General features: G+C 40.8%; 1 protein-coding gene and 1 pseudogene across 3 annotated transcripts in view; both read right to left on the reverse strand.

The window, feature by feature from the left end:
* The window catches only part of USP32 (ubiquitin specific peptidase 32), a 201,818-nt gene that overhangs the window by 16,612 nt on the left and 162,084 nt on the right, over positions 1–23,122 (reverse strand). For all 3 annotated transcript variants that reach the window (XM_075561475.1, XM_075561472.1, XM_075561473.1), the window contains exons 27-29: positions 11,785–11,969; positions 6,753–6,839; positions 5,823–5,943 (exon numbers count right to left, since the gene is read on the reverse strand). In XM_075561475.1, coding sequence (XP_075417590.1) covers positions 5,823–5,943; positions 6,753–6,839; positions 11,785–11,969 — 393 coding nt within the window. The remainder of the gene's footprint in view (positions 1–5,822; positions 5,944–6,752; positions 6,840–11,784; positions 11,970–23,122) is intronic.
* Positions 535–5,026, reverse strand: LOC142460218 (chromobox protein homolog 1 pseudogene; annotated as a pseudogene).

Consider the following 23,122-nt stretch of genomic DNA (forward strand, 5'->3'; position numbering starts at 1 on the left):
TCCCAGCCAGAAGCTTGGATGGAACAAGCTGTTATCTAGCACTTACTGGAACAGAAAAGGTCTTCTCGTCCATTTTAAGAATGAGCAGAACAATCTGCGTGTACAGACTTTCTGATGAAAAGTGTCCCTTCCCCACTCAGTCTGCACTCCGACAGTGTGGCTTTGGGCACATACCAGTCAAGTCCTTTGCAGGGGCGGCAGTAAGCTCAGCCAGGGAACACCTTGGTTTCTAGGTCCCAGTGCTTTCAACAAGTTTCGGGCCTCATTTATGTTGCCAATGACTTAAAAAAACTAACTTTTAAAGGGTATAACATTCTGGACAAAAAAAAAAAAAAATAAAAAATAAAAATAAAAAAACATTCTGGACATAAAACCAAATCAGTAGATGTTTGTTCTTTCTATTGTTTTCCCATTTCCCCAATCAGGCCCCAACTTTTAACAAAATTGATCCTACCCTTCTCCCTCTTCCCCATCCACCCTCCCAGCCCCAAATAACACAAATAGCCAAAAATTACACACATGCTACGCTGTAAAAATGGGAAGAAGGCTGTGGGTTGTGGAGATGCTCTTTGAAGATCTGCAGTTATTTCTTTGCTCCCCACACATACCCACTCTGCAAGATTTGTCCTTCATAGAAGGCCCTTTGCATTTCTCAGCAAAGTGCAGAATGGGCTGCCTTGAAACACTATCTGCCTCCCTGCACGGGGATGGGTGTGCCACCTCCACAGCACGGGGCAGCGGGAAAGCACTGGCTCTTCTAAGGACATTTTCTCAAGCCACTTCTATGGTGTCAAGACAAGTAGAGCTCCTCCCCTCCCCTCCCCTCTTTAAGCCCAGTCATCTGAGTTAGTTCTTGTCATCATCCTCTGAGGGGTAGGAATGCCACGTCAGCCTTTCCTCATAGAAGGACATGACAACCTGTGGGTACTTGACATTGGCTTCCTTGGCGGGGACTAGGTCGGCCTCATCAGAATTCTTCCATTTCATCAGGAGCATGAGTTCTCCACTGGAGTCTGTAGCTCCAATAATCCGCTCTGGCTCCAAACCCCGGGCAAAGCCTCGTGGCTTTTCTGACTTTTCTTTCTTCTTCGTTGGTTTACTCTCCTCTCCCTTATCTTCCGAGTCAGAGTCAGCTTTGCACTTGCCTCCCTCTGATTTATCTGTCTCATGAGCAGTTTTCTGTGACTGCAGAAACTCAGCAATAAGGTCGGGACAAATCCAGGTTCTCTTCGGGCTCCCATGTGTTGTCTTCATCTGAGAAGCCCTTCCACTTTAGAAGGTATTCTACTTTGCCCTTTACTACTTGGCGGTCGAGAACTCTTTCAACCACATATTCCTCTTCCTCTTCTTCTAGCACCTCCTCCACTTTCTTCTTGTTTTGTTTTTCCCCATAGTGACCGCCAGCTTTCTGGTGTGTAGGTGACGCTGCTCAGAACAGCTCCCAGGAGCTCGAGGGGAATCGATGCCACGACCGTGTCGTGTCAGGCCAGCCAGGGGGGAGTGGCACCCACAAAAGCAACGAGCCAAGTGGCCTCAAGCAAGCCCCTCACTCTCCAGCACATTTTTAATGCAGTTTTGTGGTAAAATTAGGTGCCTCATCGGATATTTGAGTTGGCTTATACTCAAGTATATATGGTACATAGATCTATTTTCCCATTGTCATATATAAATATATTTACATATGTACTTGCCTATATTTAGACTTTTATAAATGCCCCTTGCCTCCTAGTGCTTTCCTCTATTTCCTTTTATTTTCCTCTTGTCCCACTATCATACTCAGCCTTCATTTGGGTTTCAGTAATTCCTCTTGGTTACACTGCCCTTGATCAAATGCTACCAGGCCTCCTACACTCTTCTCACTATCGATTTTAGATCACTTGTTGTTCCCTTGTCCCCGGGTTTGTTAACTCCCACTTCCTTTCCCCTGCCTCCTCCTCTCATATGTCCCCCTGGAACTGTTGGTTCTGTTGATTTTTCCTCCAGATTATTTATCCTGTTTATCTTATCTAGACAGACCTGCAGAGATAATAATATACACAAAGAACAAGACAGCAAAACAAAGCAACAGAAAACAGCAACAAAAACCCAACAACTCCCCAAAAGAAAAGCTTATAAATACTTCAAGGTCTGTTCGTTGACCTTTAGGAGTGTTTCCTGGTCGAGTTTGATGGGGTGCCACATCCTGGCCCCAAAGTCTATTTTTGGTGTTCCCTGGGACTTGGTTGCTCTGTTCCCCTTGCTGTTCTGTTGCACGCCCATTAGTGTTTTGCCTTGGTGTGGTGGGGTCAGATCAGGTGCAGTTCCCACACTGTCTCTCCAGTATTGTCCCTCGTGTGGCTATGGGTCAGTGAGGGGTGTTGTGTCTCATAGTGGGGCCAGCCTTATGGTCCTCTTTATACATTGGCTGCTCTGAGCAGGAATATCATCCTCTGGCCTTGGTGGGCCAGGATGTGTGCCACTCTCTCTTCCTCCCTCTTCATTTGCTCCTGTGTGCTCTGATCAGACATGTCCCTCTCCCTCAGCTGTAGCTTCAGTGCTGTCCTCTGCAGTGAAGTCTTCTGCCAGGAGGAGGGGCGTCCATGTAGTTTGAGATTGGGGCTGGCAATTATTCACTTTTCTGTTGTTTTAATAGCCTTTTGTTTCACTCTCAATGGACAATTTTGGTGCATTTAGAAACCATGGTGTACTTCTTGATACCATTTTCTTTAAAAAAAATTTTTTTAAATAACATTTTCAAAAGAAGACTAATCACAGATAAGGTTACAACAGCTTCAACCCTCTAGGGACGGGAGACTGGATGTACCTGCCCTGAGTTGAAGTACATGCTGTTGTAAAGCACACTTTTTAGATAGATAGTACAGCACAGCAGATGTTTATCATGCATATCAAGGCATATATACTATAGGTTATAGATGTACAATGGGTTTCTATATGTTCATGGAAAAATGAAGTTAAAAGATAATAGAATTTCCCCGAGACCTTTTTGAGCTCCCTTTGTACTGAATTCCTGGGATGTCGATCACTCTGTAGAGAAGAGATAATGAGATAACACGGTATAGCACATGGGAAGCTGTTTTGTTTGCTTTGTCTTATTTATTTATTTTTCTTTGAGTGAGTGAATGAAAGTGAGTAAGATAGTGAGTGGTGAGAGAGTTAGTGAGAGTGACTTAGTGAGTGAGTGAGAGTGAGTCATTGAGAGAGTGAGTGAGAGTGAGAGTGAGTTAGTGAGTCAGTGAGAGAGTGAGTGAGTGAATGAGAGTGAGTGAGTGAGTGAGTGGTGAGAGTTACTAAGTGAGAGAGTGAGTGAGTGAGTTAGTGAGAGAGTGAGTGAGTAAGTAAATAAGAGAGAGTGGGTGAGAGTGAGAGAGTGAGTTAGTAAGAGAGTGAGAGAGTCAGTGAGAGAGTGAGTGAGTGAATGAGTGAGAGAGTAAGAGTGAATGAAGTGAGTCAGTGCGTGCGCTTTGTCTTATTTTCCCACCAGGATTTTCGAACTCTATTATAATCTTATGCAACTGAGGATGCAAGTGTGATTGATGTTGCCTGAATGGACATTCTATGGTGCATGACTGTGTATGTAATTTTCTATCTTGCTTTTTAAAAAACATAATGGAATGATCTTCTCTACGTCAGTAGAAGCACCATCATTTTCAATGATTATAATATTTTAGCCAATACATATATCAAGCTTTATTAAACCATTTCTCTAATATGGGGCAAACAAAATGTTTTTAATGTTTCACGAGCCTAGAAATGTTATGATGGAGATTGTCTGCACATTAAGTATTTTCCTAGGATGAATTCCTAGGAGGGGACTCTCTGGGGATTAATTCTCACTTGAATCCCAGTGTGTCTCCTTTGTATACGTGACTCACCAAGCACAAGCAAAAGCCACAAGGAGGGAGAGAACAAATTAGTCATGTGGCCTGCTCCCCAGGAAGGCAGGGTATCTCAGTAGTGCTTGGTTTCCATGGTATCTTAAGTGCATCACAGAAACTGAAGTGGGGCAAGATTGAATTGGTCACGTAGCAACTTCTGTCCTCAGACTGAACATAGGTCTTGTTGAAAAGGAAGAGTGAGTTACAGAGACAAATGATTTTTATATTTGACAGGCGTGTCTGGTCAGATTGTGTGCTGCCTGAGATCAGCTGATAAAAATTTATCCTATTCCCAAAGGAGGCATGGTAGATGTTACTGAATCACCTTGCTACAACAACTCACTGCCATCAAGTTAATTCCAACTCATAGTGGTCCTATAGAAAAGAGTTGAGGGCAAAGAGAGACATCAGGCAGGGTAAGAGATGAAAAAAAAAATTTATAAATTATCAAGGGTTTATGAGGGAGGGAGGGAGGGGAAAATGAGGAGCTGATACCAAGGGCTCACATAGAAAGCAAATGTTTTGATGATGGCAACAAATGTACAAATGTGCTTGACACGATGGATGTATGCATGGATTGTGATAAGAGTTGTACGAGCCTCCAATAAAATGATTATATAAAAAAAGAAAAGAGTTGAACTGACCCTTTGTGTTTCTCAGACTATATATCTACATGCACTAGCTAGTCTCGTCTTTTTCCAGAGGAAGGGCTGGTAAGGTTTGAAGCGCTGACCTTGCTGTTAGCATAATCCACCATGCTACTCACAAAGTGATCTTTTTGGCATCTATCCACAATTAATCTCATCCTTAGCTAGTGAAAGCTGCCAGGAGCCTCAAGGTGAGGGGGTCATATTTAGGGAGTGCAAGGTAATTCAGGGTCTTATTCCCTGTATTACTTCTTATTGGAGCAAGGATAGGTTAAAAAAAAGTTGGAAAAGGAACAAAGCTATTTTGACACAGTCACCGGCAGTTCAAGGAAGTTACTCCCACATGGATGGTGTAGTTTACAGCACTGAGTAGGTAAGGCAGGGAAGTTGGTAGTTTCCTCACCCCTAAACCGCACAGAAAGTCAACTGCTATCACTATGTCAGTTAAAAATTAAACAAAAAGCAGACCCACTGCTCACTGCGTTGATTCTGACCCACAGCCATCCTCATGGTTAGCAGCTCAGTGTTTAACAAATTGTGCAACCAGAGACGCTTAACTCAGCTGACGGGAATGCTTGAAGAAATAGTGAGGGTCATTCCCAACAACCAAAGCCCTAACAAACCCAAACCACTACAATTCCTCACGTAACTAAATCGCTTTGATTCCACTGAATTTATTAGTCCATCTCTACCCACTCTTCATACAGTATTTGGTTGATTTAACAACTGTTAGAGGCAAACATTTTTATATGGAGTTACTATTCTTTTTGAGGTAATATTTTCAAGATCAAAATTAACCTGGCCAGAGAATAGCAGAACGACAAGTTTAAAGAGCAGCCATTGAAACCCTAGTCTTTCACAGAGAGACTTGAAACATGTCAGTCTTTTGTCTCATTTCTCTGGATCACGAAACCCACTAGGAGTAGCACTACAGCTCTGCGGTGCCTTTGAACAAAGAAGCTGTGGTCACCAAATGCGGCTGCTTCACTGGCAGGCTTCCTCCTTGACGCGGCAGAGCCAGAGAACTGTATTAACTTTTTAATCACACATATGATTTTGTTTCTCGATTCACTTCAAGGCCTAATACAAGGAACCCTTGCAGTGGGAAAACTAAAATCCAAGCAGTTATGTCAATATATTAATTTAAGTGAAACAGATAATGCTAACGTAGATTTTCCTGGGTTGGGTATATTTAAATTGCTTAAAACAGAAATAGCATGACACATTTAAACTGGAGATTTTCATATAAAAAGTTTTTCATCTATAAAACCCCCATCTTACAGTGGCCCTGCATACTCACCCTCTCCTGTGACGTCTGATAGCGGAGGTGAAGAGCAGTGGGATCCCAGTCTACAGCAATGTAGGCATTGCCGATGAAAGCTCTGTCTTCCCCGCAGTCAATTTTACAGCCTCTGCAAAATCTAAAGGGGGACCAAAAAAGTTTCATTGGAAAAACAATTGTGAAAGGTTCCAGATTTTCTTTATCAAAACATAGTCCTTTCTTGGTTTTAAGTCTGAAAGATGCCCAACATTAACATTATTAATATTCCAGGGAACTATGTTTATCATTAATCAATTTTTTCACAGCACTCGTCAGCCATTTGTTAATTCACATGACGGCATGAGCGCTTATGGCCACACCATGATAAAGGGTCTTAGATGTTTAAGACAATGCAGTGCTAAGGAAGCCCTGACTTCAGTGGTTAATGCGCTAAGGCAGGTAATTTATCTGGTGTCATCAACGCTTATTTTCCTTGTTTAAAAGTGCAAAACAAATGAATGTACATAAAAATGTGTGGAGCTGAGGAGGTAGCTGGAATCCACGATAAAGCCTTGTTTCCAGTGCATATTTTAGACTAGGTTTCTAAGTCTCTTCTTACATTTCTCTAAAGGCTGGCTTTTGTAATGTCAGGCATTTTCCTGATTTGAACAGACTTACAGCAAGGTCTGTATATTTTACAGATTATATTCTACTGGGCTAGAATGGCCAGATTCATTTACAAGGAGTCAAAGGTATAGAATAATAATTATTGATCATAACTATGAATTTAGTGTGAACAGTCGGGTTTATAAACCAGCTAAGTCTCAAGTAAAATCTAGCTACTGACCTCACAAGGAAGAACTCACACTGCCTAAAATTTATTTCAAGCATCTTAGGATTCATATGCCTCAATTAAAAGGTACTTTATCTGAAGCTTCAATTTTTCCTTTTGCAAGAAGGTCACCTTACCTATACCATGGGCACCAAGCACAGGAATTTCCATCTTTCTGCACGACTCGTAGAGTGAATGGATACTGATAGCCCATACTGTCATCACTGAAACAGAGAGAACAGACGCCAAATAGAAGAGGTGCTTCTGGCTTGAGGCCTTTTACCTTGCTTTTCAGTCATTCTAGAAAGGGACTTCTGTCATGGCAGTATGCTACGGATGACTGTTCAAGGTGGCTTGTCCTAACCCATCAGCTGAAGTCCTGTAACAACCATACTTTGGACACTCATGTTATATATCCCTGTTCATAGCAGGGTAAACATACGAGGCTGCCAGATATCCCTAAAATGAGTCCAGGTGGTTCATGGAAAATTTCTAAGACAAGCAAATCATGTAGTCATTCATTATTTATTTCTTAAGAAATCAGGAGATTTAACTTACATCAAATGATAACAATCAGACTTTTCCTGGACAAGAACATTGATCTTCCACAGAAGGCTGAAAGGTCATGATGGTCTTTTTAAAAAAAATCGTTTTATTGGGGGTTCGTACAATTCCTATCACAATCCATACACATATCCATTGTGTCAAGAACAGATGTACATTTGTTGCCATCATCATTCTCAAAACATTTGCCTTCTACTTGAGCCCTTACTATCTGCTGCTCATTTTCCCTCTCCCTCCCCACTCCCTCCTACTTCATGAACCCTTCAACCCTTCATCATTCATAAATTATTATTATTTTGTCATATGTTACACTGTCCGACGTCTCCCCCTGCCTGCTTCTCTGCTGTCCATCCTCCAGGGAGGAGGCTATACATCGATTCTTGTAATCGGTTCCCCCTTTCTACCCCACATTCTCTCCACCCTCCAGGCATCGCCACTCTCACCACTGGTCCTGAAGGAGTCATCTGTCCTGGACTCCTTGTGTTTCCAGTTGCTATCTGTACCTATAAACAGCCTCTGGTTCTAGCCAGATTTGTAAGGTAGAATTGGGATCATGATAGTGGGGGGTGGGGGAGGAAGCATTTAAGAACTAGAGGAAAGTTATATGATTCATCACTGCTACCCTGCAACCCTGGCTGGCTCATCTCCACCCCACAACCCTTCAGTAAAGGGGTGTCCGGTTGGCTACCAATGTGCTTTGAGTCTCTACTCTGCACTCACCCACATTTTCAATGATAGGATTTTTTGTTCCTTGATGTTTGATACCTGATCCCTTCGACAGCTCTTAGTCACACAGGCTGGTGTGTTTCTTCCATGTGGGCTTTGTTGCTTCTGAACTAGTTGGCCACTTGTTTATCTTTGAGCCTTTAGGACCCAAGATGCTATATCTTTTGATAGCCAGGCAACATTAGCTTTCTTTACCACATTTGCTTATGCACACGTTTGCTTCAGTGGTCATGTCAGGAAGGTGGGCACCCACTGATATGGTTTTTAGTTCTTGCTGTCTGATAACTGGTCTCTTCTACACCTCGTGGTCAGCCAGGCTGGTGTGTGCTTCTTCCATGTGGACTTTGATGCTTCTCAGTTAGATGGCCGCTTATTTATCTTCAAGCCTTTAAGACCCCAGACGCTATATCTTTTGATAGTTGGGCACCGTCAGCTTTCTTCACCACATTTGCTTATGCATACATTTTTCTTTAGCAATTGTGTCGGGAAGGTGTGCATCCTGGAATGCCAATTTAATAGAATAACGTGTTCTTGCATTGAGTAAGTGCTTGAGTGGAGGCCCAATGTCCATCTGCTGCCTTAATACTAAATCTATAAATATATGAACATAGATCTATTTCCCTACAGTCATATAAATATATATGTACATTCCAGTCTTTGAACCTCTATAAATACCCTTTGTCACCTAGTTCTTTCCTCTATTTCCATTTATTTTCCTCTTGTCTCACTATCATGCTCAGCCTTCATTTGGGTTTCAGTAATTTCTTTTAGTTACCTTTCCCTTGTTGAATCCCTACCAGGCCACTCACACCCTCCTTGCTACTGATTTTGGATCACTTATTGCTCCCCTGTCCCTGGGTTGGTCAGCACCACCTCGTTACCCCCATCTCCCCCTCTCCCATGCCCCCCTGGAACCATTGGTCCCGTTGTTTTCTCCTCCAGACTATTCATCCAGTCTATCTTATCTAGATAGAGCTGTAGAGATAACAATATGCACCAAAAATCAAGTCATAGCAAGATAGGCGATGATTGAGAACATAGCTATGACAACAGAAAAGGAAACAATTACCCATAGAATAAATTAATTAAAAGAAAAAAATTTTTTTTAAAGAAAGAAAAACCTGTAAATAGATCAAAGTCTGATTTTTGATCTCTAGGTGTACCCTTCAATCAGGTCCAATGGGGTACCATGCTTTGGCCCCAGAGTCTGTCCTTTGTACTCCCTCAGGGACTCCCTGCTCTGCACACACAGTTGCTCTGTCGCACGCTTTTAGTGGTTTGCCTCAGCGTCACAGGGTCAGTTCGGGCCAGTCCCAGCCCAGAGTCTCCAGTGTTGTCCCCTTAGGGCCCTGGCCCATCAAGGGACGGTGTGTCTCGTAGTGGAATCAGCCATATTGTCCACTCTGTCCACTGGCTGTTCAGAGCGGGGATATCGTCCTCCAGGCCTGATGGGCCAGGATGTGCTCCACTCTCTCTTCTTCCCCCTTCTTTGCTCCCAGTCATGATGGTCTTTTAACAAGCTGGTGTGCTGTGTATATAGACGGCTTCCATCATCAGAATCCCTGATGTGGTACTTGATGGGTATATTTCTTTCCCATGACTTAACTACTGAAAGCTACATGTAACCTACATGCCATTCTGGGAATGATTTCCTTTAATTTCCAGAGATTGTTATTAAGACAGCCTTGACAATAACTCAACAACTTCCCCAACTTATTTTTATTGGTTTATGTAAACACTAAACTTTGTCCCAATAGAAGCAATGCAAGGAGTAGGGTGTAAGAGCAGTACACGTTAGTACTCATTTGGGGCCCAGCAGTGGCAATTCTATGGCTGCTGAAGGTAGTGACACCATGATTAAGGACTCACTGTAAAGGCCAAAAGTAACTACCAGAGTGAAACAGGAGTTCCCCTGTTTCGGTGCAGCTCACAGAGTAAATGGATCTTGAGAGTCCGTACTGCCCAGTGTCAGCCCCACAGCAGACACTGATAAGAGGAGAATCCAGATGAAAACAAAAGGGACAAAATGAATTGGTGGGACCCCTGCAGGGACGTTCTCTTCTAAACACATCCCTTTACTTTTTGATCTAACTAAGGCCTAGCTTTCCTGAAGACCTTTCTTCCCTCACAGCTTCTCTTTGTTGCTGTTGTTGGGTGGTGCCATCAAGTCAGTATTGACTCAGCAACTCTCTATATCACAGGAGGAAATAATGCTTGGTTCTGTATCATCCTTACAATCATTGGCATATCTGAATCTAATAAGTGATACTTATCCTCATCCTTCCATCCATCCCAGATCCTGGAAGTGACAAGGGCCACTTTCTTTGGCATGTAAAGGTGATTTTGACTTCTTTCATCCTAAAACCCATCGAGTTGTTTGTAGCATGACGTACCTGCTATTCCTTCATGGGAAAAAGATGAGATTTTCTACTCCTGTAAAGAGTCAGTTTTGGAAATTGATAGAAGCAGTTCTATTCTGTCCTATAGGGTGGCTATAAGCTGGCATTGACTCGAGGGCAGTGAGTTTGGTTTTCATGATTATTCTTTCTTTTTTGGAAGTGTATATTTTCCTTATTCGTGATCTTAAAGACTTTTCGGTACCTGGTTCATTATTTTCTGTGACTACTGTGTTTCCATCTCCTGAATTTTATCCTCGGGCAAATGATGCCCTTTTGATATCAAATGGCTGATGATTCTAAGGCAGCTGTTTCCATCACACATCTATCGTACAGTTGAAAATTGAGCAATGGAGGTGAGTTCAGTGCCTGACATGAAGGGTGCAAAGGGACATAGTCTCAGGGGTCCACCAGTCTCTGACTGTCAACTCTGGTCTCTCAGAATTTGGAGCTTCCCCTCACACTTACCTCCCTCTCTACAGGATCTTCTAATGAGATCCCTTTCAGAGCAGGTGGTGGTGGTACCCTGGTAGCACCATCTACTTTTTCTAGCCAGTGGCATGGAGGCCAACACTCCTGGGTCTGTAAGTCTTTCTTCCTCTTGTCCCTCAATTACTCCTTTGTACAGATTCTTAATTCAGCTGATCGCTCCTTCCTGGAAATACTCCTCTTCTTTAGTTTTCTGGAATAATATTCATTCCCGGTATTCTTTTTCATCACTGGCTGCTCCTACTCAGATTTTTTGCCTAGTCCTGTTTTGCCTCCACCTCCTCTTTCAACCTCTAAATGTTGGAACGCCACAGGAACTAGATCTTGGGCATCTTCTCTAATTCTGACTTTAAGTGACATCATCCGGTTTAATGGCTTTAAACATCAACTATTTATTGATGACAAGAATACTACATCTCCAGCAGAGAACACTCAAGTGTAAGAATGTCCTTCTCAAAATTTGTGGAAAATGGAATTAAAACATGTAGAAAAATTTCCATGAACTTTTAAAAGCCGCTTGTACAATCAATCTCCAAAACCAAACTCACCACCACTGAGTTGAGGCTGGCTCACAGTGACCTTACACGACAGGGTGATTTGGGTCCTGTGATTTTCTGAAACTGTAACTCTTTACAGGAGTAGAAAGCCCACCTTTCTTTCATGGAGAGGTTGGTAGTTTCGAACAGCTGACTTTGTGGATTGCAGCTCAACTCATAACCACTCATAACCTGCTCCTTCTTCAGGTTCCCTCATTTCATCAAATGGTACTACTTGAAGCATTAACAGGAGAGACTTAGGCAAGAAATTAAATAAAAAGACTGTTAGACTAGAGGATTGGGTGACTAATGGAGACAGTCTAGTCCCTCCTACTCAAATTAGCAAATCAAATGGGTTTTCTACTCAAAGAGTAATTAACTTGACCTAGAGTCACACAGAGTATTACAATTCTAAAACTTTGGACAACACAGGTCTAGGATGATACCCTTCAACTCACCAATCCTGAGCATGGTTACTAGCTTCCTGAGGTGGGAGTGGGCTGGCTAATCGAGACACCTGAATCCAAACAGCATCATAAAGATCTTTCTTCCGAGTATGCACAGTACATGGGACAATCAGTGGCATTCCAAAGAGGCTGGGGCGGTTCTTCTGAGATGACAGGAAATAAAGTTCTGTCCTCATCTAAATATACAAACAAAGAATAAATTGCTTAGGAGATTGGCAGTCTTAGAAACAAAGGAATCAGAAGCCTATCACATGCATCACTACCATTTTAAATTGATCAAAACTACATTATTTCTGACATCTTTATTAGCATGAAGAGAATAACTGAGTAGAATTATTGAAAGACTAAGCTATTGTCAATTTTAAAGTAGTTACCTATTAACAACCTTGGTTTTTGATTTAAAACATTTAGGATTTTCAAATTGTAGTTTTCTCTGATAAACATTTCATATAAATACTAAATCCCATATAAAAGGTTTTATAAATGAAGGCTCTTAAGTAACAAAAACCATTTCTCTAGAGAATATGCCAGTGTCATGAATTAAACTGTCTCCCCAAATCTGTCTTACATATCCTGACCTCTGTGCCTGTGGCTATAATCCCATTTGGGAATGGGATGTCTTCGTGATGTTTATAAGGTAGGAACAGTGTAGGGTGTATCTTGAGTTAATCTATTTTGAGATTAACACTAAAGTAGAAAGATGGTGTACGAGAGATTCCAAGACACAAAGAGTTTTCCAAGACATAAAGAGTTCCCTAAGGAGTCAGGAAGCAGAAGCTGAAGAGAGAAGGACATTCCTTCAGAGCTGACACAGATAGAAAAACCTTCCAAACCTTTCCCTACAGCTGACACTCAGAAGTCAGAATTTCAGTCAACTAAACTGTGAGGAAATAAATGTGTTTGTTAAATCTAACTACTTTGAGTGTTTTATATAACCCAAAAAGCAAAACAAAACAGCTCATTGCCATAGAGGCAATTCTGACTCATGGCGACGCTATAAGGTAAGGTAGTAGAACTGCCCTTGTAGGTTTCTGAGGGTGCAAATATCTATGGGAGCAGAAAATTTCATTTTTGTTCCACAGAATGGTTGGTAGGTTCAAACTGCTGACCTCACGGATACCAGTCCAATTCATAACCCACTATGCTACCAGGGCTCCTTTTTGATCTATTAGCAGTAGATAAAGGAGATTTTGGTATTGACAGAGTGGGGTGCTACTTTAATAGATACCTCAAATGTGGAAAGAGTTTTGAAATTGGGTCATAGGTAGAGGCTGGAAGAATTTTAAGATGTCTAATTGAAACAGCGTTGTAATTGAAACTTCTCTGCTCATATGGAACATGTACATGGTCTAAGAGGCAGTCGTTCGAACAAAACAAGGGTATACAATAATGGTTTAAAATAAAGAAAGTTGTGCAGCAGGGTTGTATATGAAAAAAAAAATGGAGGGGCACAGATATTGGTGTGAGGCTCATTAACAACCCGTGATATGTAGATAACACAACTTTGCTTGATGAAAGTAAGCAGGACTTTAAGCACTTGTAACTCAATGTGAAAACCCAAATCCTCACAACTGAACCAATAGAAAAGAGTGAAATTATAAGGATTTTGTTTTGCTTGGATCCACAATCCATACTCACAGAAATAGTAGCCAAGCCCGACAGGATCGCTGAAGACAAAGCAGGTACATAAGCAAATGTGGTGAAGAAAGCTGATGATGCCCAGCTATCAAAAGATAGAGCATCTGGGGTCTTAAAGGCTTGAAGGTAAACAAGTGGCCATCAAGCTCAGAAGCAACAAAGTCTGCAATGGAAGGACACCAGCCTGTGTGGTCACAAGGTGTCGATGGGATCAGATATCAGGCATCAAAAAACAAAAAATCATATAATTGTGAATGAGGGAGAGTGCAAATTGGGGACCCAAAGCCCATCTGTAGGCAACTGGAAATCCCCTTACAGAAGGGTCATGGGGAGGACACGAGCCAGTCAGGATACAATGTAGCACTGTTGAAACATACGACTTTCCTCTAGTCATTTAATGCTCCCCTTCCCCCACTATCATGATCCCAATTCTACCTTACAAATCTGGCTACACCAGAGGATGTACACTGATACAGATAAGAGCTGAAAACACAGGGAATCCAGGGCAGATGACCCACTCAGGACCAGTGGTGAGAGTGGCGATACCAGGAGGGTGGAGGGAAGGTGGGGTGGAAAGGGGGGAACCCATTCCAAGGATCTACATATAACTTCCTCCCTGGGGGACAGACAAGAGAAAAGTGGGTGAAGGGAGAAGTTGGACAGAGTAAGACATGACAAAATTATGATAATTTAAAAATTACCAAGGGTTCGTGAGGGAGGAGAAGTGGGGAGGGAGGGAAAAAAATGAGGAACTGATACCGAGGGCTCAAGTAGAAAGCAAATGTTTTGAGAATGTGCTTGACACAATGGATGGATGGATGGATTGTAATAAGAGTTGTATGAGCCCCCAATAAAATGATGAAGAAAAAAAATAGTAGCCAAGAAATCAAACAAAATATTGCATTGGGAAAATCTGCTGCACAAGACCTCTTTCAAGTGTTGGGGTAAAAGGACTAAGGTAAGCCTAGCCTAAACTACGGTATTTTCAATCAGCTCATATGTATGTGAAAGTTAGACAATGAGTAAGGAAGACCGAAGAACTGATGCATTTGAATAATGGTGAAGAATATTGACAGTACCAGATACTGCCAGAAAAAAATAAGTCTGTCTTGGAAGAAATACAGCCTGAAGAGAGGTAAATGGAAGATCAACATAAAAGAGAAAGGCCCTCAACAAGATGGACTGTCAGTGGTGGCAACAATGGGCTAAAACACAGCAACACTTGGAAGGATGGCATAGCAATGAGTAGAGTTTCATTCTATTGTACATAAGGTCACTATGAGACGGCCGTGGGGAAGAGATGAGCCAGTCAGGGTGCAGTGTAGCAACAATGAAACATCCTATTTCCTAAATGCTTCCTCCCCCCTCACTCTCATGATCCCAATTACAAATCCGGCTGGACCAGAGGATGTATACTGGTACAGAAAGGAACTGGAAACATAGGGAATCCAGGAGATAGATGATCCTTTCAGGACCAGTGGTGAGAGTGGTGATATCAGGAGGGTGGGGTGGAAAGGGGGAACTGATTATAAGGATCTACATATAATCTCCTCCCTGGGGGATGGACAACAGAAAAGTGGGTGAAGGGAGACGTAGGGCAGTGTAAGATATGACAAAATAATAATTTATAAATTATCAAGGGTTCATGAGGGGGGAGAATGGGAAGAGAGGGTAAAAAATGAGGAGCGGATACCAAGGGCTCAAATAGAAAGCAAATGTTTTGAGAATGATGATGGCAACAAATATACAAATGTGCTTGACACAATGGATGGAAGTATGGATTGTGACAAGAGTTGTACGAGCCCCCAATAAAATGGTTTAAAAAGAAAGTCTCATCTATACTTGATTTATAAGGTTAGATTTAGGACTTGCAGTTGTTTTTTGGGGTGATGTAACAAGGTGACTGTGTTTTCCATATGGGAAGGAAATTTTTTGGGGGGCATGGGGAGATGAGGAAAAAGATAGAATATATAGATTAAATTATGTGCCCTCAAAATAAGCATTGCAAATCTGAACCTCTTTGCCTGTGGTTATTATGTCATTTAAGAATGAGTTGTCAATGGGTGCATAAGCAGATGTGGTGAAGACAGTGAGCGGATGGTGCTCGGCTGTTAAAAGATATAATAGCGTCTGGGGTCTAAAAGGCTTGAAGTCAAACAAGCGGTCATCCAACAGTGAAACAACAAGCCCACATGGAAGAAGCATACCAGCCAGTGTGATCATGAGATGTTATTGGGACTGGGTTACAGGTATCAGAAGATTTATAACAAACAAACAAATACGGGTTGGTGGGAATGAGGACGGTCAGAGAAGAGAACCAAAACCCATCTGTAGACAATGGAACACCCCCCACAGAGGAGTTTCAGGGAAGGGATGAGTTAATCAGGGTGTAGTGGAGTACCGGTAGATCATGCAATATATCTCTGGTTCCTTTAGGCTTGCTCACCCCCAATTTATCATGACCCCAGTGTTGCTTCCCACTGTGGACTGGAGCATGTACATAGATATAGATAGGCAAGAGATAAAGCTCACGACGCACGGAACCCAGGAACAGGGGAAAGGGGGGGGAGAAGAGGAGAGGAATGTACAATGAATGGCACATAACCACACACCCCCTCCAGGGGAAAAACAACAGAAACCAGAGGGGAAGGGAGACAGCGGTCAGTGCAAGATATGAACATAATAACAATCTATAATCTATCAAAGGGCCATGAGAGTGGGGAGGGGAGGGAAAAAAAGAAGAGCTGATCCCAAGGGCTCAATAGAAAGTAAATGTCTAGAAAAGAATGATGGAAATTGTCTGATACAATTGATATATGGATTGTAACAAAAGTTGTAAGAGTCCCCAATAAAATGATCTTTAAAAAAAGAAAAAAGAAAAAAAAAAGAATGGGGTGTCTTTGACCTATTAATCTTGTCTTAGGTCAATCTCTTCTGAGATATAAAAAGATATTAAATACAAGCTAGAAAGAAGATATGAGCAATGAATGAACAAATGTGCCTTACACAACTGATATATGTATGATAAGAGTTGCATGAGGCCCTAATAAAACGATTAAAAAAAAGATGTGGGATAAGATCGGGGTCAAGACACATACTGGTCTCTAAGGACCAAAAAGCAGATGCTGAAGGGGCAAGGACTTCCCTCCAGAAACTAGAGAGAAAGCCTTCCTTTAGAACCAATACGATTAATTGGACTTCTAGTCTCCTAGAAAGAGTCCTTGTGGCAACACCAAGGTTAGTGCCTGCTTCTAACTGAATGGGTGGCAGTTTAAACCCACCAGCTGTTCTGCAGAAGAAAGACGTGGCAGTCTGTTTCCTTGAAGAATTATGGCCTTGGACACTCTATGGAGCAATTCTTCTCTGTACCACGAGTTCATTAAGAGTCAGGATTGTTGGTTTGATGGCAGAGGGTTTGGTTTAACTTCCTAAACTGAGAAAATAAGCTTGTATGTTAAAGCCACCTACTTGTGGTATTTCTGATGTAGCAGCACTACATAACTATGATAGCAAATAAAAAAACTTCCTCAAAATCCAATTTTCTCAGAATAAGCAGTTGACAGCTCTTGTTCTTCAAACTTGCCAAACTTTTGGGGACTTGTGAAATTCAGTTATTTTCATAACAAGTTAACTAAATTCCTAAAAGCAGCTAAGTGATTTTAGTATTTTAAAATTATATTTAGTAAAATGGTTAAAATATATTGTAGAAAATAAAAATTGAACTAATGGCAACTAAAAAATGATTGCAGCAGTATATTGGCAATGAACTGCCAGAAACTCAACTGGATTCAGAAGAGGATAGGAAGCCAGGAATAGCATTGCTGATATTAGATGGATGTTGGCTGAAAATAAAACACCAAAGGATGTATAGTTGTGTTTTATTGACTACGCAAAGGCTTCATTATGTGCATCATAGCAAATTATGGCTGACACTGGAAAGAATGGGAATTTCAGGATATTTAATTGTGCTCATGTGGAACCTGTATATACACCAAGAGGCAGCTGCTTGGATGAAACAAGGGGAAAATGTGTGGGTTAAAATCAGGAAAAATGTGCATCAGGGTTGTGTGTCCTTTCATCATTACCTATTCAGTCAGTATGCTGAGCAAATAATCTGAGGAGTGGACTGTATGAAGAAGAACTGGACTGCAACATCAGAACTGGAGGCAGGGTCACTAACCACCTTTAACATGTGGAGGACACAATCTTGCTGGCTCCAAGTGAAGAGGACTCGAAGCACTTACTGATGAAGATCAAAGACTACAGCCTTTGGTATGGATTTCCTCTCCAATAAAAAGAAAACCAAATTTCTACCCACTGAATCAGTAAGCTAGATCATGACAAATGGAGAAGACTGAAGTTGTTGAGCATGTCCACAGTCAGTATTCAAGGAAGAAGCAATAACAGAATATAAACAACAAGCACACTAGGCAAAACTGGGGCACCAGACCTCTTTAATGTGGTAAGAAGCAAAGACATTGTTTAGAGGACTAAGGTATGTCTGACTCGATCTGTAGTATTTTTAATTGGTTCATATATATCCAAAAGGTGGACAATGAATAAGTAAGACCAAAAAAGAATCAATGCCTTTGAATTACGGTGCTGGTGAAGAATACGGGACATAGCAGGGCCTACCAGAACAACAAATCCATTTTGGAAGAAGTACAGCCAGAATCATCCTTAAATGAGGACTTCAAGACTTCATCTCATGTACGTATGAGGGACCAGTCTTTGGAGAACGTTACGGTTGGTAAAGTTGAGGGTCAGCAAAAGAGATGATTTGCCACCATGGGGTCAACAATGGACTCAATCAGCGCAACAATTGAGGATGTTACAGAACTAGGCAATGTTTTGTTTTGTTGTTTATGTGTCAGAACTGATATGACAACACCTAATCACAACAACAAAAAATTTAACTATTACGGGGAGCAGCTGATGCCAGGGGCTTGAGTGGAAAGCAGATGTTTGAGAATGATGATGGCAACAAATGTGCAAGACATAATGGATGTATGTATGGATAGATGTACAAGCCCTCAATAAAATGATTAAAATTAAAAAATATATTTGCTTGGGAAAAATGGCTCTGAATGTTAAGGAGATTTTTCTGTTATTCTTTAATATAAAGACATTCTAATATAAAGATATTACAAAAAACTAGCTAGGAAATAGATGCTTCACAAAATGAAAGTTTAGAATAATAGAAAAGTTGGTGAGAGTCAGGACTCTGCAAAAAGTTCCTAAATACTTGGACATTTCTGTAAAAAGTTTGGTCTTATGTATTAGTTAGAAATGTAAAATAAAACTTGCATAAACACCCCCAAGGGATGGTTGATTTCTATGTTAAAAGATCCTTTATTGTTTCAGATGTTCTCAACCATTTTGAGTTTGCTATTACCCATCTATGAGCTCCAGAGGAACAATTGTGAGGCGGGCACAGGACCGAGCAGTGTTTCAGTTTGTTGTGTCTCCATGACACTAACCTACTAGGTGGCACATAACAACACACGATTTTAAAACCCCATTTCAGCACAACTTCAATGTCAGGTGGACCATACCTACTCAAAGGAGGATGCTTTCAAGTCTACCTCATCAGGGATTTTCTTTTCTCACACCCGAGAAAACGACCTAAATATACCAAATTTGTGTGCTATTTCTTTACTTGACGACAATGTCAAAGTTAATCAGTTTTCATTTTTTTCAATTTCTCTGACCCATGTAATCATTGTTTTTCTTTCTTGAAACTGACTTGTCATTTAACTGTTGTATGAATACACTGTTTCTCTCTTTACCTCTCTGAACATTTTACCCATATTGCCTTGCTTTTACTTTGCAGAAATAAGAGGAAGGAAAATAAAATGCTCTCAAAGTAACGGAAACAGAGGTTTGACGGGTCTGATGATGATGGAGGTGGGGCAAGACATTGGGAGATTTGCAAGAATTAAAGGCAATAGAGGCCTTTACATAAATCATAATCCTGCAATAATGGTGATCTGAGTAGACACTTAGACATGCAGGAAGAACAGGCAATAGGGAGGTTGAAGTAAGCTCACAAATATATGTAGATTTGACAGAGGATATATGCATATATATATATATTTAAATTTTGCTGCAAATATAACCATGAACGTGGTGGAGCACACAGAGTCAAAGTTTTGATAACATAGAAACCAAATTCCTTGAAGGAATGTGTTGCTGGGCCAGGGGAATCAGGGTCACAGTCTTATATGCTACTTAGTAAGTAATGACTGGGAACTTAAAATCTTGTGAGCAGCCATCTAAAATGCACTCATTGGTCTTACCCCTTCTAGAGGAAAGGAGAATGAATGAAATGGAAAGCCACAGGGAAACAATTCAATGGACTAATGAAGCATGCAAACATCAATCTTCACAGTCCTGACACCAGAACTAGATGATGTCCAGTGACCACCACCAAGTGCCCTGAAAAGGATCACATTGGAAGGTCCTGGAGAAAATGGGAGAAAAATGGGGGGGAATCATAAAAGAGACAAACTTATTGGTTGAGTAGATAGGTGCCCCCTGAAACTATGGTCCTTGGTGTCAGGTCTGGAATGGAGCCTACCATTGTAATGGAATAATCTATTTAAGATCTAAAGGCAGCTTTACCCAGTCACAAAGTTAAGAGTTACTAAGATAGGTAGGAAAGGAGGACGACTAGAAACAGGAACCACAGGGAGAGAGTTGACTAAGTGATGGTGTACTGAGGGAATGCAACGGACAAGTTGAAACTAAATGTGCATGAATTGGTGAATGTGAAACATAATCTATTCTGTAAACTTGCACATAATTCAAAATAAAAAGTTAAAAACAAAAAGGTAACAATGAAAATGAAGAAATTAGGAATTCAAGCAGTATTTTGAAAGAAGAAATTAAAGAGTATAGTGATATACTGAATATACTGGGTTTTTTAAGAAAAGGGAAAAAAATTAAGAACATTCTGTGTTTAGTCTTTGGCATAGAATGATGTTGCCTTTCACAGAAAATAATGGGGAAAGGAAGTTGGGTTGTGTAAAAATGGTGTGGGCGTAGCGTCTGGCCTCTTCTGACTTCACAGCAGGAAGGAGACTCAAATTTAACCAGCCCATAATTGATTCCTATGAAGTGGAGGTCAGCCCTGCCTCCTCCCTCCTCGAACCGTCAACAATCTGAAACCAATTGTCTCTCGATGGCTCGCTTTACTTCTCTGCTGGGCTTGATAATTCATTGCAATGGCCACAGAGAATTCACAGGCCACATTCAGGATTGTGCAGTTTATTCAGTAAGTTTAAAGGTTACAATTGAAAAGAGAAAAAAATGATTAGGGCAAAGACTGTACAGATGTGCTTTATACAATTGATGTATGTATATATATGAACTGTGAAAAGAATTGTATGAGCCCCAATAAATTGTTAAAATTAAAAAAAAAAGAAAAAAGGTTACAATTTAGGGTCAGATAGGCTCAAAATGCAGTTATTCAGTCAGGACAACACTTTCTCAGCTATGCCCACAAGCACCTATCTCTCTGTTCCAAGGTCTCTCAGCCATATGGTTTCCTGGCCACTGCTCCGCTGGGGCAATGTTACAAAGCTCCTTTAGTGTTGATGATAAATGCCCAAATGACACTCCACTCCATTCCACCATAAGCCTCAGCTCAAAGAGAATGAGCTCCAGCTCCATGGGTTACCACTCCACTCGAAATTAGCCTCCGGCCTCAAGGCATTCAGTTCTAGTTATTCCACAGGCCAAGAAGGCTACCACTGGGTCTTGTACTCTGGCTCTTCGTTCTGCTGTTGCGACTACTCCCTCTACTGTTCCTTTCGAGTCACAGCTTTCTGGTTCCAAAAGACTTGCTCCATTTCCGCTCTTCTTTCTTGATGGTGTGAGACCCACTCATTCCTGTTCCATGGATTAAACCCCCACCGCCATCAGATTATCAAACACCTTTCTTTGTATGATCCCACACCATTCTTTTGTGGAAGTTACAAAGACTACAGCTAGAAGAGCCATATCAAATAATTCACTACACTACAACTTGGGACAGATGGCAAAATAAATTTTATGCATTCTCAAATGCAACTGGCTAGATTATGAAGAAAACTGGAAATTGGTGAATGGTTAGAAAGTGAGAATTCAGGCTAGCAATATGGTTTTATGGTTCAATAATTAGAAAATTCTGTCTATAATGCTGGCAGAGTACTTATATACAATATGATATTTCATGTACATAATAACTGAAGTTGTTTTCTAATAAAGATTTCAAAAGTTCACTTGAGTGTGCTAATCACTGGTAAGAAAGATGGAGAAATGCATGACTCTCACAATTATTTCAGTTGATGAGATCAATTGGACCTGTGCTTAAGTATAATTCTAAATCACAGATGTATTCTTTGGTCCTCTAAGTTTCATCTCACACTATCTTGGCTTGAACCTGGTATATAGAGCACTGCCTATATATACGATCAGAAACTTACATTAAGCCACGAGTTACTAATTCATCAGTAACTGAATTTATTCATTCAGTTACTAATAATCAGGGAGATTATTCATCAAAGAATTATCATAAGGCAAATAATTATTACTCAGCTCAAGAAACAGGGAATCGATCACAAGGATAAACCTAGAGCCTTCTCCAAGGGGGACAAACAATGGAAAAGTGGGTGAGGGGCAATGGAGGATGCAAGATATGGAAATAACAATCTATAACTTATCAAGGGTTCGTGAGGGAGGGTGGGTGGGGAGAGAGGAGGAAGAAATGGGGAGGTGATATCAGGGGCTCAAATGGGAAGAGAATGCTTTGAAAATGATGATGGCAGCATATGTGCAAATGTGCTTGACACACTGGATGAATGTATGGATTATGATAAGAGATATAAGAGCCCCCAATAAAAGTATTTGAAAAAAACACACACAAAAAAATACAGAATATTGCCAGAACTCTTAGAAGTCTTCCAATAGCTTCTTCCCAGTCGTAAAGTCTCCTAAACTCTCAGAGGTAACTGTTATAACATTTCTTGCTGTTAGTTGTAGTTTTATATCCTATTGTAAATACCTGTGTCCAGTTTATAAAACATCATATACTTTAATGTTTTATTTTGTGCCTGCATCCTCAATATTATGAGATTAAATTCAAGTGTTAACTATAATTTCATTAATTTTCATTGCTTTATAATAGCCTATTACATGAATATAATTATTGCTTTATCCTTTTTTTTTTTCCTAATCATTTTTTTCTCTTTTCTTCTTTTACATTTTATTAGGGACTCCAACAGCTCTTACCACAATCCATACATATACATACATCAATTGTATAAAGCACATCCATACATTCCCTGCCCCAATCATGCTTTATCCTTTCTATCATAAAGAGTCACTTATATTTTCAGTTTTGGGCTATTACAGATAATGCTGCTAGGAAAGTTCTTTTACAGTCCTGGTGCATGTTATCTGTTGGGTGAACATTCACAAGTGAAAATGCTTACCTTTTGCTAGAAAACTATCTTCCCATTATAGTCTCATCAGCTACAGAGTTTCTGATGCTCCATAATCCTTTCCCCACACTACTATCAGTGTACTTAATGCTATACTGTGCTATTTGTTATTTTCAGTTTTTATACTGGTATCTTAAACTAAAAACAGGCCACTGTTGCTGAGTTGATACTCTAACAACCCCGTGGGGCAGGCTGCAAGGCTGCAG

Source organism: Tenrec ecaudatus, chromosome 10 (assembly GCF_050624435.1).
Source record: "Tenrec ecaudatus isolate mTenEca1 chromosome 10, mTenEca1.hap1, whole genome shotgun sequence".
Lineage (NCBI taxonomy): Eukaryota > Metazoa > Chordata > Mammalia > Afrosoricida > Tenrecidae > Tenrec > Tenrec ecaudatus.